Here is a 16,395-nt window from a genome sequence, read left to right on the forward strand (position 1 = left end):
TTCTATGTGCAGTATTCCCCTAGCGCTGGAGTTCTCTCCGTTCTCCTTGATCGGTAAACTTGGTCTTGGCTTGCTGGCTGTTCGTGCTGATCTTCTGGGGGAGGGGCCTGTTGCCGTGGTTCCCAATTGTCTGTGCTGGAAGCGGAATTGCCCCGCCCTTGTTGGTCCGGGCTAAGCAAGCTGCTCGGGTTTGCTCTCAGGAGCTTTTGTTCCCTGCAAGCTCTGGTACAGCTTTGGAGGACCAGGGTGAAAATGGTGGCCTCCCAATCTCCGCCCGGAGGAGCCGAGAACTCGGGGCCCCGCTCCTCAGTGCGCCCCCAGAGAAAAGCAGGTCACTCCCTTGTCCCCGGTCTCCGGCCGCTCTCCGTGCTCACCTGGCCTGTGACTGAGCGTTGCTATCTCTGGCACCCGACCCCGTGTGGAGTCTCCAAACCCAGCAGATCCCTACGGTGCGTCCCGCGCCGCTCCTCCCGGGGGAGGAGGGGAGTCTTCCCGGCTCTGCCGCTTGTTGGGTCCCTGCCAGAGGAGCAGTGGCCTACTGTGTCACCGATCACCGTTTATGGCCACCCCGAGCTGAGAGCCCGCGCCTCGGCTCGTCTCAGCAGCCAGCTTCCCCGTTCCGATACCTGGGAGCTCTGCCGCACTCAGGCACCCCCGTCTTTCTGTGACCCCGAGGGTCCCTGAGACCACACTGTCCCGCGAGATTTCCACCTCCCGCTTAGCCACTTGGGTGACGTCCCTCAGCAGAACTGACTTATAAAAGTTCCAATCTTGTGCTCTGCGGCTCTATCACTTGCCAGAAGCGGCCGACGGAGGCCCCCTCCCCCGCCGTCTATCGTCCCGAATATCGCCTCGGATTCACCTTCTCCGCACGTCCTACCTTCCAGTAGGTGGTCGCTTCTCTGTTTAGAGATTTGTTGCTACTCTCCGGTCTCCTGTTGAGTTCGTAGGTTTCAGAATGGTTTGATCCCTATTCAGCTGAATTCCTGAGACCAGACGAAATCCAGGTCTCCTACCCCTCCGCCATCTTGCTCCGCCCTCTCCGTCAGTTTGTTTCTTGGAGTCCATAGTCTCTCATGGTTCGTTTCCCCTTCTCATTCCCCCCCCCTCATTTTTCCCTTCCTTTTCCTAATGTCCTCCATGCTATTCCTTATGTTCCACAAATAAGTGAAACCATATAATAATTGTCTTTCTCTGTTTGACTTATTTCACTCAGCATAATCCCCTCTAGTTCCATCCATGTCAGTGCAAATGGTGGGTATTCATCCTTTCTGATGGCTGAGTAATATTCCATTGTATATATGGACCACATCTTCTTTATCAATTCATCTGATGAAGAGCATCTCGGTTCCTTCCACAGTTTGGATATTGTGGACATTGCCCCTATGAACATTGGGGTGCATGTGGCCCTTATTTTCACTACATCTGTATCTTTGGGGTAGATACCCAGTAATGCAATTGCTGGGTCATAGGGTAGCTCTGTTTTTAATTTTTTGAGGCACCTCCACACTGTTTTCCAAAGTGGCTATACCAACTTACAGTCCCACCAACAATGTAAGAGTTGCCCTTTCTCCACATCCTCTCCAATATTTGTTTCTTGCCTTGTCAGTTTTTGCCATTCTAACTGGTATAAGGTGGTATCTCAATGTGGTTTTGATTTGAATTTCCCTGACGGCTAATGATGATGAACATTTTTTCATGTGTCTATTAGCACATTCAAAGTCTTCTTTGGAGAAGTGTCTGTTCATGTCTTCTGCCCATTTTTTGACTTGATTATTTGTTTTTTTTGGGTGTTGAGTTTGAGAAGTTCTTTATAGATCTTGGATACCAGCCCTTTATCTGTAGTGTCATTTGCAAATATCTCTCCTATTCTGTGGGTTGTCTCTTTGTTTTGTTGACTGTTTCCTTTGCTGTGCAGAAGGTTTTTATCTTGATGAAGTCCCAAAGTTCATTATTGCTTTTGTTTCCCTTGCCTTTGGAGACATGTCCTTGAAAAAATTGCTATGGCCAATGTCGAAGAGGTTACTGCCTATGTTCTCCTCTAGGATTTTGATGGATTCCTGTCTCACATTGAGGTCTTTCATCCATTTAGAGTTTATCTTTGTGTATGGTGTAACAGACATATAGATCAATGGAACAGTATAGAGAGCCCAGATATGGACCCTCAACTCTATGGTCAACTAAATTTCAACAAAGCAGGACAAAATATCCAATGAAAAAAGACAGTCTCTTCAATAAATGGTGCTGGGAAAACTGGACAGCTATATACAGAAGAACAAACTCGACCATTCTCTTACACCCATAATGAAGTGCTATTTCTTATTGATTGATAGAGTTTGCTAGAAACATTGTGTTGGGAAGGAATCTAAGGTCATGCCCAGACTCTGTGGGATTGACTACCCATGCCCGTCATGGATATGAGAAGGGGCAAGTTTCTGTCCACTTGTTCCAAGATGTTTTAATTACATTTTACCTATGTCAGCCAACCCAGATATTTCCAGGAATATACTTCTTCTCAATTTCATTGTTCATGCCTAGAATAGAGTTTTGTACATAATAGGCGCTCAATAAGTATATATTTAATGGATAATGAGGAATGAATAAATGAATAAATAAATGAGAAAAAAATTTTAAAGTTAACCCTGAGGGGACTGAGAGCATGACCAGGCACCCTGTGTGCCTGGCAGTCATAAGAAAGTGTCTCCTAGGACCTCCAACTATAGGGCGGGTTAATGAGCTGGTAGGTGTTGAGACATCTTGGCTTTGAGGCCATGCCTCCCACGGGCTGCTTCCAGCCAATGACTGAGAGTGGGAATGCTGGGGGATCCTAAGGCAGACCCACTCTTGGGAGACACAGGAGACACAGGATTTCTGAGACTGCTGGCTTTGGGTAGAGGATGACCCCAGGGATTCACCTTTATACAGTTCCACTTAGACTCCATGAAAGATGACTCTTTCAACCAGTCTTCTCTTCTCTTCTACACTGGGGTCACACTTGCATCAAGGTCTAAAACCATTTCCAGCCTCTTCAGCCCTTTGCCTCTTTTCCTTCACATAAGCATTTTCCTTTGTAAAATCCTTGTATGTTTCATCTCATCTTGGGTTTTCTATTGTTTTTTGTTTTGTTTTGTTTTTTGTTTTGTTTTTTGGTTTGGTTTTTTTGTTTTGTTTTTGTTTTTGTTTTTGAGGACCTAGACCAACACATCCTGCTAACATCAAAAGGGACCAGGACTCTATTAACCCTACCAGATGCCAGCTGTGCAGCAGGTTCATGCCCTTTGTGAAGCAGAGTGAGTTCCTGGAAAAATTCTGATGGGAAGAGGCATCACTGTTGAGAAATTCAATCTCATTAAAAAAAAATATGAGAAAATGATGTTGAGAATTAACATGTAACTGTTTTTGTAAATATTTTAATTTTTACTAATATATAGCACACCAAATAATACACTATCAATGACATGATACCCATCTTAAATTCAATATAATGAGCTCTGAATAATTAATTCCATTTGTGATTCTGTGTTCATAAGAGTCTTTTAGACTCTCCCAACCCTAAATCAGGTAATTGCCAGTACGTGTGTGTGCTTTGTTGCAGATAATGTGCATGTCTTGTTTCCCATCAGAATGTCCTGTGATGATCTGATTTCATGAGATAGGAGTTACTTTTCCTCCTGTGACCTACTCAGTTCTGTGGGATTACATGTAATCCTTCTTATTATAGGCTGTGCTGCCCAGGCCATTGTTTATCTTCTGCTGATTTCCTTAATGGATCCTGTCCATCCATTCTCTTTGTTTTTCTTTTCCTTTTTCCTTCCTTGTTCAGTTATCCCCAGAAGTGGTGTTGGTGTACGTTGGAAACCAACATTCTCTTGATGGATCAAAAGTTATTCAGAAGTAAATATGTCCAAACCAGAAATCCTGGTTAAGAGAATTTATATTTGAGGAAGAAACATTGTACATGGATCTTCACACAGATCACTGGCAGAAGCAGTAAGAGCATATTCATTCATTGATCTTTTAACCACATGTGCCATGCCCCGCACTTAGTACTGGTGAGATCAGGGATTTCATGTATCTCTTTTGGGAAGGATGCCTTAAGCGCTGAGAGACTCTTCTAGCTGGCAAATACCTGTTCTATTTACAGCTAGGAGAAATTGACACCTTTAACAGTGGAGTTACCCTTTAAAATCACTAAGATCATAATTTCTCTTTTGAGACACACTGGTTGCCTCCCAAACACTCTGAAAATTCAGAGTACAGATTTATTTCAGAAATTCATCACGATGCTTTTAACCTCTGATGCCTTTTGCAGGAATGATTCATGAAGTTTGTTTCTTTTTATGGCGGTTTCTCCAACCAGGTTGCAAGAGATATAAAGACTGTGATTTCAGACAATTATTCTCTTGACAGTATGTGCTCAAGTTCATACAGCAAGGGAAGATGCTCCACTTCCTTTTTCCAAAAGAATCAGAAGCTCTATTACCCACCTGGTATAGCAACAATCAGTGTGCAAACTATTCAGTCAACCAGTTGCTTTTCTTTCACATCCAGGACCAGAGAAAGGACTGATCTTGTCACTACATTGATCAACTTTCCTCCAACTGAGTTGAATCTGAGAATTGAATATTTGAGTCTTGCCTTAACAATTTTAGGTATCTTTTCTTTCCCTCCCTCTCCTCTGTCTCCTTGTTCTCTCTCTCCTCTGTCTTCTCTACTCACATCTGTTCTCTTCCTTCCTATATAGGAGTAAATACTGTGTTGTAAATCCTTTGCCAGGTCATAGAGCAAACTCGTTTGGTCTAAAGAACACTTTAACACTCATATTACAGAACCCCCCCAAATTTATGTTTTTGTGGGTTATACCTATTGCTGTGTATTGCATTACTAATTAAAGCTGATAAAATTTAAAATATACATTTATTAATTCAGTTAAAATAATAAACCCGTCATGTTAACAAAAATATTTTTATTAAAAACTGTATTATTCAAAGTAAAAAAAATAGTGAAGAGGGTGCCATTTTTTTTACATTTTTGCAAATGTCCGGCTTTAATAGAAGACAGCCGAATTCTCTTATCTGCTTCTGCATTAAATCTGTTGTGGTTTCATGTTCTATAGCCTCTGGAAGACTCCTCCAGAGAGAATGAGAACAAAGGAAGCAAATAGCATCTCAGTACATTTATGAACATAGTTTTGATGTTGTGAACCCTCAAGGGTCTCAGGGACCTCCGAGAATTCCTGGGCCATGCTTCGAGAACTGCTGTGTGTGCTAGGGTTAGAGATACAGACATGGAAGAGCCAGTATCTTTCCCCACCATCTGCTAGAGGAAAGAAACAAAGGATATTTATAGCCCAGTATGGTCCTTGGTGTGCTCAGGATAGGGAGGTGGCTTTGGGAGCACAGGGAGAGAGGCCTAATTCAGTCTGGGTGTGTTTTCAGGGGTGGGGGAAAGGGGAGGCTCAGAAAATGCTTCCCTGCATTTGTGGTGCCTGAGCTGATGATACTGTAGACAATTAATTGCAAAGGGAACCACCTTGTCTGAAACCCCTGATGCTCGGGGCTCATCATGAGGGCGACCTAGGGTATTTGGCTTACAGCTTTATTAGGATTATGTATTTAGTGGTGGTGGAGGAGAGGCTTTTTTGTGCCTGTCCCCTACCTCTGATATTCCACAACTTCCCAGAAAGGAGCCAGATAGTCCACATAAATAAGAAGTGAAATTGGCCTGCCAATGCTTTCTTTCTGAAGCAGTGAGAAGCAGATGAGCATTTTGCAGTGAATATACTATAAACCAGGTAATTGCCGTTCGTTGTTCTGAACATCTTGGGATCTAAGGCATGAAATGGAATTTGCAATAAAAATGTATCACACATTTCCTATCCTCTGGAACAAAGTTGATATCATAAGCCACAAAAGTTTTATTTATTAGTTTGCCAGTAGAGAAACAAAAATATGGTGGTTCTATCTGAGGTTAAAAGGAATTTGCACTGTTATGTCAAATCCTTTCACTCATTTTTGAATATAACCTTTTAAAATATTCTTCAATGAGCAAGATGGCTAGTTTTATGTGTCCATCTAGCTAGGTTATAGTACCTAGTTATTCAGTGAAACACAAATTTGGGTGTTGCTATGAAGGTATTTTGGAGATGTGGCTAATATCTACAATCAATTGGTTTTAAGTAAAGGAGATTACCCTCAATAATGTGGGTGAGCCTCAAACAATCAGTTGAGAGGCTTTAAGAACAAAAGCTGAGTTTTCCCAGAAAAGAAGAAATTCTGCTCAAGACTGCACAAATAACCCCTGCCTAAGCTTGTAGCCTGCAGGCCTGCCCCCGTAGATTTCAGATTTGCCAGCCCCCATAATTGAGTGAGCCAATCCTTTTATTTATGCATACACATATGCATACACAAATGTATGTATGTGTGTGTATGTACATATGTGTATATGTATATATATATGTGTACATGTATATCTCTATCTCTTTCTATCTCCTATTGGTTCTGTTTCTCTGGAGAACCCTGACTGTTTTCCCATAGATTTCATTCTTCGCTGTTTTGTCTCCTTGCACTCCCTTAGAACACTTGATCCAAGAGTGGACCCACAGGAGATGTGCTGTTGCATTGATCACTGGTCAGAGGGAAGAATAGTTGGGGTGGGACTTACAGTTCCTCCATGAGGGACCATGGCCTCGACTGATTTAAGCACCCCAAACCTCCAAAGCCTCATCCATGAAATGGATCCTGTGCTGTCCTCTCATGGATGGTTGTAAGGATTTAATGAGATCACAGCTACAGAGCCTGGCACATAGAGGTCCCTTAAGAGTAGCAGTTCCTGATTAGTTACACTGAACAACAGTGATTACAGAAAGAGTTTTAGACAATTACACTTAGTAGTGTAAACTCCAGAGTAAGTTAAGGGCTGGTTTTAGGGGTTAAAGATGTTTAAAAGGCATTGAAGTATAAGATATTGAAGGAATAACAATGTTGGGGAATTATAGATGTAACAATCATTTTGTTCAGTAAGTAAGACATTTTTGTGTGGAAAAATGAGTTGGCTCCAGCAACTGAATGTGAACATTAAACCATCAAAATCCCTGCCCCACTTTTTCCTATTCCAAATGATCCTCTTGAATGGCTCCCAATCTTCTTTACAGACTTCATCTAATTTTCCCATCCCCTGGGAGTTCTGTTAGGTTGTGAGCCCACCAACAGGTTTATTGGGTAGCTTGAGCATTGTCTACCTGGGGCACACTGGGTCCCATGTGGGTCCTGACCCTAGCCTGCTGAGCTTCAGAATCAAAGGCGCTTTACTGTGGACATACAACATGCTAGTCACCGAGTCAGCTCTGATCCAAGGTCTCATTTTATCTTCCTACCACTAACCCTGCAGAATTAGTATTACCTCCATTTTATAAAAGGAGAGGGAGCAGAGATCTGGGAAGATTGAAAGACTTGCCTAAGATACCCTGTAGGTTACATGGTATTAGAACTATGACAAGAAGCCCAGGACCCCTTGGACCTAATCTCAGGCTTTGTCTTGCACAAGCTCTGAGCAGTTGGCTTTGTCCAGATGGCTTATGTGGAGACAACTGAAACTCACTTTTGTAAGATTATACAATCCCTCAGTGCACATTTCTCCCTAGCCTTGCTCCTGGCCCACATGCCAGTACCCAATAGGATGATGGCATGTGGCTCATCCCTGGGCTGGGGTAAGGACTTTGAGAGAACCCACACTCCAAACAATTATTTATGGGTATAAAATGACAGACGGAAGGGAAGAAAAAATAGGAATGGTGAATAAATGGCTGGGTAAATGGATAGAAGGAAAGGAGGTAGGAAGGGAAGGAAAGCAACATGCTATCCTCACTGAGAGCACCTATCCATCAGTTAAGGATTAACAACTCAGTCATCTTTTCCTCAAATGCTTGTTCAACCCAATTAAAACAGTGAAATGTAACCCTCATCTTCTGTGAATATTTGCATGTATGAGTCACACACATGGGATTTGTATTTAAAACTCTCTAATTGGTACCTCTAGCAAGAAAGATACATTGCCTCTAATTAAGTGATGGCAAATGTCACCTTATGATTTGGGAGGCATGCCCTCTTTCTATTTGGGTGCCGTAGGAATACCTGCTCACTGGAATCAAAGTGCCACTAATTACTTCAGGCACTGGAGGTGCCAGCGAGGCAGTGGTGTGCTCACCTCATTTACCAATGTTCTGGGCACAGTGTTAGGTCCTGTGGATATCATCATGACCAGGATGCTGTCTCTTCCTGCAGAGGGCTCATACTTGTATGGGGAAGAGGGACAGGGAAACAGCTGATGGCAATGCAGTGGACCTGTAGCATGAGAGCAGGTGGTACAGGGTGATATAAGGTGCAGAGAAGGACAACTGGAGGAGGTGGGGCTGGATCTGAATCTGGAAGGATGTATAAGCAGGAGTCAGGAGGAAGGAGAGGAGAGGAGTAGATGGCACAATGAGGGCAAAAGTGTGGGTAATCGGGGAGCTGGTGCCTTTGGGGGTCTTCATCTGATCTTGTAGTTGAAGGCAGGATTACTGCTGATGGATCCTAAGCAGGAAAGTGCAAGATCAAAGATCAGAATTGCCTGTAGTCAGGCTGACCTCTCCTGGACAGGGATCATATCCTACTCTCACTCTGGAGCAGGGAATAAATATACTTTTTTTAAAATGCTATTACAGTTATTGTAGTTAGGAATCATTTTATTGCAAGCACAGGTACTCTGCTCAAACAAGTACAAATAGAAAAAAAAATTGGTGCCTGGGCAGAATGAATGAAAAACTTCACTTGGCAACTTCAGACACCCAACAGGCTGATGAGTCCATGAAGACTGAACAGGACCTTGACTGGAAAACAAGTGTGGATGGCCAGCCTCTGTATCTCCTGCAGCTGCTTGGGGTGCTTCTCTTGTCTCTGCTTATTGGCTCCGAAATCCTGTCTCCTGGCAGATTAGCTTTCTCTGATTTTAATGACTTCTCAGCTCCCGCTAAACTTGGAGTAACCATTACACGTATGCCACCCCAACTGCTTATGGCCTTTTATCTCAAGTATTCATCACCAGGGGTGCCTGGGTGGCTCAGTCATTTAAGTGTCTGACTCTTAGTTTCAGCTCAGGTCATGATCTCAGTGTCATGAGATCGAGCGCCACATTGGGCTCTGCACTCAGTACAGAGTCAACTTGGGATTCTCTCCCCTTTCCCTCTCCCTCTCCTTCTGCTCCTCCCCCCCGCTAAAGCTCTCTCTCTCTCTCTCTCTCAAATAAATGAATGAATAAATAAATAAATAAAATCTTTAAAAAAATTATCTATCACCAAATAAATTATAGGTTCTGGGCCTGCCTCCTAAATGAAAATTGAAAGATCCAACCAACTTGCCCAGCCTACTCCACCCATTGATTTCCCCTGGGTTTAGATATCCACCCAGGTCTAAGCACCCTTGCCAGGGCATCAGGTCAGAAGAGGGGAGTTGGGTATGACAGGCAAAAGACCAGCCTGACCACAAGAATGACCTGTTTACTGGGGTGTAAGTTAACCTCTCCTAGAGCATTTTGTAATCAGTACAGTATGTTGTTTTTGTTTTTTACTAACAGTTCACTTTTATCCAGAAGGAAGTATTGGAGTTCTGAGGGTCAACTTTAGGATGAGAATAGAAAGATTGAAAGGGTAATCATTAGCTGCTTGGCCCTGCTGCTTGGATTGAGTGTTAATGCACTTTTTCAGAGGTGGAGGCAAAGAGAGAAGGCAAGGAGTGCTCCTGAGAATGCATCTGCACTCTAGTTAAAGCCGCTTCGGGTGGCAAGACCTAATTTCTCTGTAAATGGAGCAGAAATATCACACTGGTGTTTCCTCTGTATGAGTGCAAAGATACAGGCATTTCTCCAGATGCTGAAACAGCATGAGAAAGACACAAGACAGAGGTAAGAAGCAGTCCTAAGGGGGCATGATATGACAGGGTTCAGCCTCAAGAAGAGTTGTGTAACAAAGAGAGATGTTATCGCGTGAAGAACTGATAAAAAGTCCGTTCTTCTGAAGTTAACAACCAAATGGAACAAAGCATGAGCTGACTGGTCTCAGTCTATTGGAACAAAAACACGAACAGTCATCAGGGGAGGGAAGAGATTGCCTAACAACAGCCAAGGCATAAGCATCAACACCTTGCTTCTTTCTGGAAAGGAGTTGGTTCTCTGGTGTCCCATAAAGCCAGCGTTTGGAGGTGGCTCCTTGATGAATCTATACATGCCATTAATCCCTGGGTGATGTAGATACTATCCATCAGTCCAGTCTCTTGGCTGGACTTGCCCCTCAAACTTCATTCTCAGCCAAACCTAACTATTCACATTTCCCCTGTGGTTTACCAGGTGCTTTTACCATTGGTCTTTTCCTATGCATGTTCCTCTGCCTGGGACCCCCCACATCCTTTATCCCTGCTTAATTCCTACTACTCATGACTTCGAATCTACCATCTTCAGGAACTAATTCTGGATTACCATGCCTAGATTAGCGCTTCTCCTTTCTTTTTCTGTACCACTCTGCTTTTTCTTTGCTTATCTATCTTTTGCCATACTAGTTATCATGGACCCCTCTCCAGTCTGAGTGTCCCTTGAGGATAAGAACTTTGTTCTTACCACATTATAAATTATATGTAAAATTTATACATAATAAAATTCTGCCTTTTGAAATGTGCACATTGCTAAGTTTTCCCAAAGGCACACAGAAATGTAACCCCATCACAATCAAGATACAGAACATTTCCGTCGTCCAAAAGTTCTCTTATGTCCCTTTACAAGCAAATCCTACCCCATCCCCCAGATCCTGGCAACCGCTGATCCATAATCTGTCCTTATACTTTGGCATTTTCTAGAATGTCATGTGAATGGCGTCAAATAGCATGTAGTCTTTTGTGTCTGACTTCTTTCACTTCATTTCACCAGAGAAATGCTTTGGATATTCAGTCATTTCGTTGTATGGATCAGTAGTTGATTTCTTATTACTGCTGAGTAGATGTCCATTCTATAGATACACTGTAATTTGTTTATCCATTCACTAGATGGCCATTTTATTTTCCAGTTTGGTACTCTTCTGAATAAAGATTCTATGAACATTTACATACAAGTCTTTTTGGGTAATTTATGTTTTCATTTGTCTTGGGCAGATCCCAGGAATGGAACTGCTGAGTCATTTTATAAGAAATTGCCAACTATTTTCCAAAGTGACTCTATTATTTTACATTCATACCAGCAGTGTATGAGAGTTTCAATTGCTTTACATCTTCATTAGAACTTGGTATTGTCAGTCTTATTTTAACCATTCTAGTGGTGGTGTGGTGACATCCAATTGTGGCTTTAACTTACATATCCTTGTTAGCTACTAACGTTGAGCATCATTTCATGTTCTTATTTCCTCTGATGACAGGTCTGTTCAAATATTTGCTGCCTCCCCTTTTTTACAGATTATTTTTCTCATTATTGAATTGCAGGAGTTCTTTATATGTTCTGGATATAAATCCTTTGTGAGATATGTCTCACAAATTTTATCTCCCAGTCTGTGGCTTTTAAAAAAAATGTTTTCTGAAGAGTGTTTTTCAAAGAATAGAAATTCATAATTTTATAAATTTTGATGTATCAGTTTTATCTTCTATTCATTGCTCTTTTTGTCCCTTCTAATAAACCTTTGCCTAACTCAAGGACACCGAGCTTTTCTTTTATGCTTTCTTTTAAAGGTTTCACAATTTTTAAGGCCTACATTTAGGACCACGATCTATTTAGAGATAATTTTTGTGTATAATGTGCAGTATAATTGGAATTCTTTTTTTTAAAGTATGGATATCCAATTTTTCTCAGCATAAATGAAAGACTATCCTTCCCCTCCATTACATTTTCTTGGAAAGTTTGTCAGAAATTAATTGACCACGTGTTTGTGTGTCTTTTTCTGCACTCTTTCTTTTTCTGTTGATCTGTATGTCTATCTTATGTTAATACCTTACTACTTGATTAGGGTAGCTTTATAATAAGTTTAAAATCAAGTAGTGTGAGTCTTCTAACTTTGCCCTTTTTGTTTCAGAATTGTTTTGGCTATATCAGGTTTTTTCATTTTCATATAAATTTTGGAATTAGCTTATCCATTTATAAAATCCTACTATTATTTTGATTTGGTTTGCATTGATCAATTAGGGAAAAATTTACATTTAACTATCTTGGCTCTACCAAATCATAAACACTGTCTATCTCTCCATTAAGACTGCTCCAGGTCCTCTTTAAATTCTTTCAGCAATGTCTTATTAGAGTCTTTGGTGTACAGATGCTACATGTATTTTGTGAAAGTTATTCCTAGGTATTTCATGGTGTTGATATTATTATATTAGCGTTTTTTATTGAAATTTCCAATAGTTTACTGCTAGTCCATAAAAATATGATTGATTTTTATATATTGACTTTATGTGCTGTGGTCTTCCTAAACTCACTTATTAGTTCAAGTAGCATTTTAGTAGATCCCATAGAATTTGCTTCACTGAGGATCATGTTCTCTGCAAATACAGTTTTACTGTTAATTTACAATCTTATTTTTTTTTCTTGCTTTACTGAATGGGTTAGAACTTCCAGTACAATATGAATAGTACAGTACAGCGTAAGAGTGGATATCTTTGTGTATTCTTCCTGCTCTTAGGGGAGTGCATTCACTCTCTAACCATTAAGCATGATATTAGCTATAGGTTTCTACAAAAGTTCTTTATCAGGTTGAGGAATTTCCCTTCTAGTCCTCATTTGCTGATTGTTTTGATTATGAATGGATGGTGAATTTTGTCAAATGTTTCTTTCAGGAGCTCTCCTCCCCATTTTACCCTCAATCCTTAAGCTGTTTTTGCATATTTAAGGTGCCCATAAATACTTGTTGAATGAATGGAGCTAGGCTAAATACCTCTGAGGGTGCAAGGCCACACTTCAGCCACTCAGAAGCATGAAATGGGCTTAGGGGAATTTAAGAATATTTGAATGCCTATTCACGTCAGAGGTACTAGATTTGCCTAAATGATCTCATGCAATTTTTGCAACATTCCTATGAAGATAAGTATCTCCATTTTACAAATGAGGAATGAGTAATAGATGGAATGATTAAAAAGCTGTAATATGGTTGGGATGTGGGGGAAAGGTCCTGTGTTTCATAACTCAATAGAAAGAAAAAAAACAATCATTATGTTCAGAAACAAAGAATATACAAAGGAGGATGGCCTCAAATATTTCAGTTATTTGATGGCGTGTCTGGATATAGAGAATGTCACCTGTGGAATGACAGTTGAACCTTGCATAATACTTAGCTCAGCCATGAACAAAGGTCTCATAGTCAAAATAATGTAAATTTAGTTATTGTTTGCAACCCTGATGATTTGATCTATAGACAAAGCAAAGATTTGATTTTGCTTACACATAAAAATGCAAATGTTTATCAACTTTGACAAAGAAAAAGTCAAGAAAGATCTGAAATAAGTTAGAAGATGGGAGAAAAATAAGGAATTTGTAAGGAATGTTAACACTCTTACAGAAAGGGAACATTTAAACCCCTCTGAGCTTCAGTTCCTCACCTGCAAAATGAGATATAAAATCTTATCTGATGGGGTTATAGTGAGGATTAATGAATGTATGTAAAATGCCTAATATGTATGTAAAATGCCTAATATGGAATAGGTACTCAACTAAAAGGAGAAAAGGGTGGCAGACCTATGATAGAAGGAAGTAAACCCATCCCCACTCATGAGGGAGAACCTCAACTCTAAGGTCTATGTCACCTCTCCTGCTGACACTGTCACTGCCAGAGAGCAGGGTGGTGAATCTGAGTAATGAAAGGTTAAGGGCTGTGTGTCCAGCCCAGGGCATCTGAATGACATGACAACTCTGCCAGTGGTATCATTTTCCCCATGTTACAGTTGAGGGAGTTGACACGTAGAACCAGCCCTGACGTGGCTAAGCCAGGCCTGAAACCCAGCAACTGTGACTCTAGATGTGGTTGCCTGACATCGAGTCAAACGCTATAGCAAATCTGAAACACGGGATGAGCTTGTGGCATATCCTCTATACACATTTCTAATGAATAGGCCCCTAGGTTTAATTAAAGGGAAAAAAGATTAATTGTTTCTCCCAACAGCTGCAAATTATTTACATTGCATTTGTGTTGATGGCTAATAAAAGAGCAAAGGCGTGTGGGGACAGCCCAGGGTGGCTGTAATTCTTCCAGGGTCCATAATGAAGCACCAGTTTGAATGCCAGAATGTGAGCGTGGAGGAGCCTGCTGTCCCATTCAGACTTGCAGTGGGCAGAGCTTCTCTCTGCCCTGGGCATGATCCAATCCACAGAAATGGATCTCAGGAGCCAAGACCTGAGAAGAACAAGGCATATATCCCAGCCGCACTAAACTGACTCTTGATTAGCTCATGATTGCTGTGGAACGGCTGAGAAGGAGCAAAATGGTGGCTAGCTTGAGGCTACCGCCAATCCTAGAGCAACTTTTAACTGACCTTTAGAAGCATGATGGTGGGGGAAGGGGACAGGAGCCACGGCAGCAGAGCTGTTCTCAATTTTATAAGCTCTTGCTTTGCAGTGGCTCCTGAAAATTATACACTATAATATGCATATATATTATAATGTATGTTACATATTATAATGTGCATGAATATATATTGTAATATGAATCTGTGTGTGTGCACATGTGTGTGCTTTTTGGATATCACCCAGTATGAGAAAGTTTTGGTCTGCCCAATTATTAGTTTTTAACCCTGTGGCCATCTTGGGAAAGCCACACTTTGTGAAAGTGGTTTCTTCATCATTTTCTTAATGATCACACCTACCTCTTAGGTTGCTGTGGGGAGCATTATGTGCACGATACCATCTTTTAAACTGTGAAGCAGGGTGTGAGAATTGGCATCAGGACACCTTTGATTATTCTAGGACTCTCTCTAACCTATTATTTTGTTTTTAAAACACCTACTCTGCAATCAGATTTGTGTGAGTGTATGTGGGGGAATAAAAGAACATACCAAAGAGACCACAGTTGAGTAATCAGATTAATATTTGAGATTATTTTTAATGCGTGTATTGAGGATGAATTGGAGTGGAATAGGACTTCTTACTGGAAGACCAGTCAGGGGGCCACTGCAGCCTTCCAGAGAGGGGACGGCTGGGCCTGAACAAATCTCGAATTGGCAGACATGGGGTATTCACATAGGAATATTACACCAGCCCTAGCACAAGTTTTATTTAAGTTCCCTACCCTTCATGAGTGCCTGTTGACCATAGTGTCTTGTATTTGTTTGCTAGGACTATATTAACAAAGTACTACTAACTGTGTGGCTTAGAACAACAGAAATTTATTGTCTCACAGTTCTAGAGGCCAGAAGTCTGAAATCCAAGTTGTTGACAGATCCATGCTTGGTCTGAAGGTACAGGGGAAAGACCTGTCCCAGGCCTCTCTCCTGGCTTTTGGTAGTTCCTTGGCTGGTGGCAACAGAATACATGGCATTCACATGTGTGCACGTCTGTCTCTGTGTCCAAATTTCCCCTTTTTATAAGGACAGCAGTCATTTTGGATTAAGGCCTGCCCAAATGACTTCATTTTTACTTGATTACCCCTATAAAAACCCTCTCTCCAAATAAGGTCACATTCCAAGGTACTGGAGGTTAGGGTTCCAACCTATCTTTTTTTCTGGGTCACAGTTCAACCAGTAACATTTATTTGATATGCATTTTAAGTGTGTTAATTTTCCGTTAGATAATATATCATTTACCTGGTCAAGTTACTGAAAAACTACTTAAATTGCTAGGTAATTCAGACTGTTAAGATAGACACAGTTTTTATATGATCAGAAAATATTCAAATGCCTGTTGTATCTTTACACATATGTTGGTACTTATACAGATAGGTATGTATAAAAAATGCAGTAACAATTTGTAATGATGGATCAGATTAGGTTGAGGTCAGAAATTCAAGCACACATCCATGATCTGCTGCTAGTTTGTTGATTGATAATGGACTTTAACCCCGAAACATCTATTAATAGATAGTAGCATTGAAGAGTTAAAGCTTGTCAGTTTTTAACAGCAGCTATCTACACTGGGCATCCAGAAATAGAAATAATGGGATTTTGGTAAGGTGAAAACCCCATGGTCTCAGAGCCCAAAAATGTGTTTGAGTCTCGGTGCTGCCCTTTCTTTGTGCTCACATGAGTTGTTGAACTTCTCTCTGAATCTCACTTCTCTGGTTACTGAGGTGTAAAATGGGACTAACTAATGCTCTATGTCTCTCCTGCGGTTGTTGGATGAGAGCCTATGACTGGACAAATGTGCAATATTAATAATATTATGGATTAGCTATTCAAGTGATGATCT

At 41.1% G+C, this 16,395-nt stretch overlaps 1 protein-coding gene across 6 annotated transcripts in view; it reads left to right on the plus strand.

The window, feature by feature from the left end:
• CLSTN2 (calsyntenin 2) overlaps positions 1 to 16,395 on the plus strand; it is a 647,841-nt gene that overhangs the window by 223,405 nt on the left and 408,041 nt on the right. For 2 of the 6 annotated variants that reach the window (XM_027584723.2, XM_027584720.2), the window contains exon 2: positions 9,743 to 9,939. The exons of 2 other annotated variants lie outside the window; for them this stretch is intronic. Coding sequence is in view for 3 of the 4 variants with exons in the window: in XM_027584720.2 (XP_027440521.2) it covers positions 9,918 to 9,939 (22 nt within the window). In the remaining variant the exon portion in view is untranslated. Of the gene's footprint in view, positions 1 to 5,682; positions 5,795 to 9,742; positions 9,940 to 16,395 lie in introns of all 6 variants that reach the window. 2 more of the 6 variants (XM_027584721.2, XM_027584722.2) reach the window with 2 other exon arrangements.

The sequence above is a fragment of the Zalophus californianus genome, chromosome 1 (genome assembly GCF_009762305.2).
Source record: "Zalophus californianus isolate mZalCal1 chromosome 1, mZalCal1.pri.v2, whole genome shotgun sequence".
NCBI classification, from domain to species: Eukaryota; Metazoa; Chordata; class Mammalia; order Carnivora; family Otariidae; genus Zalophus; species Zalophus californianus.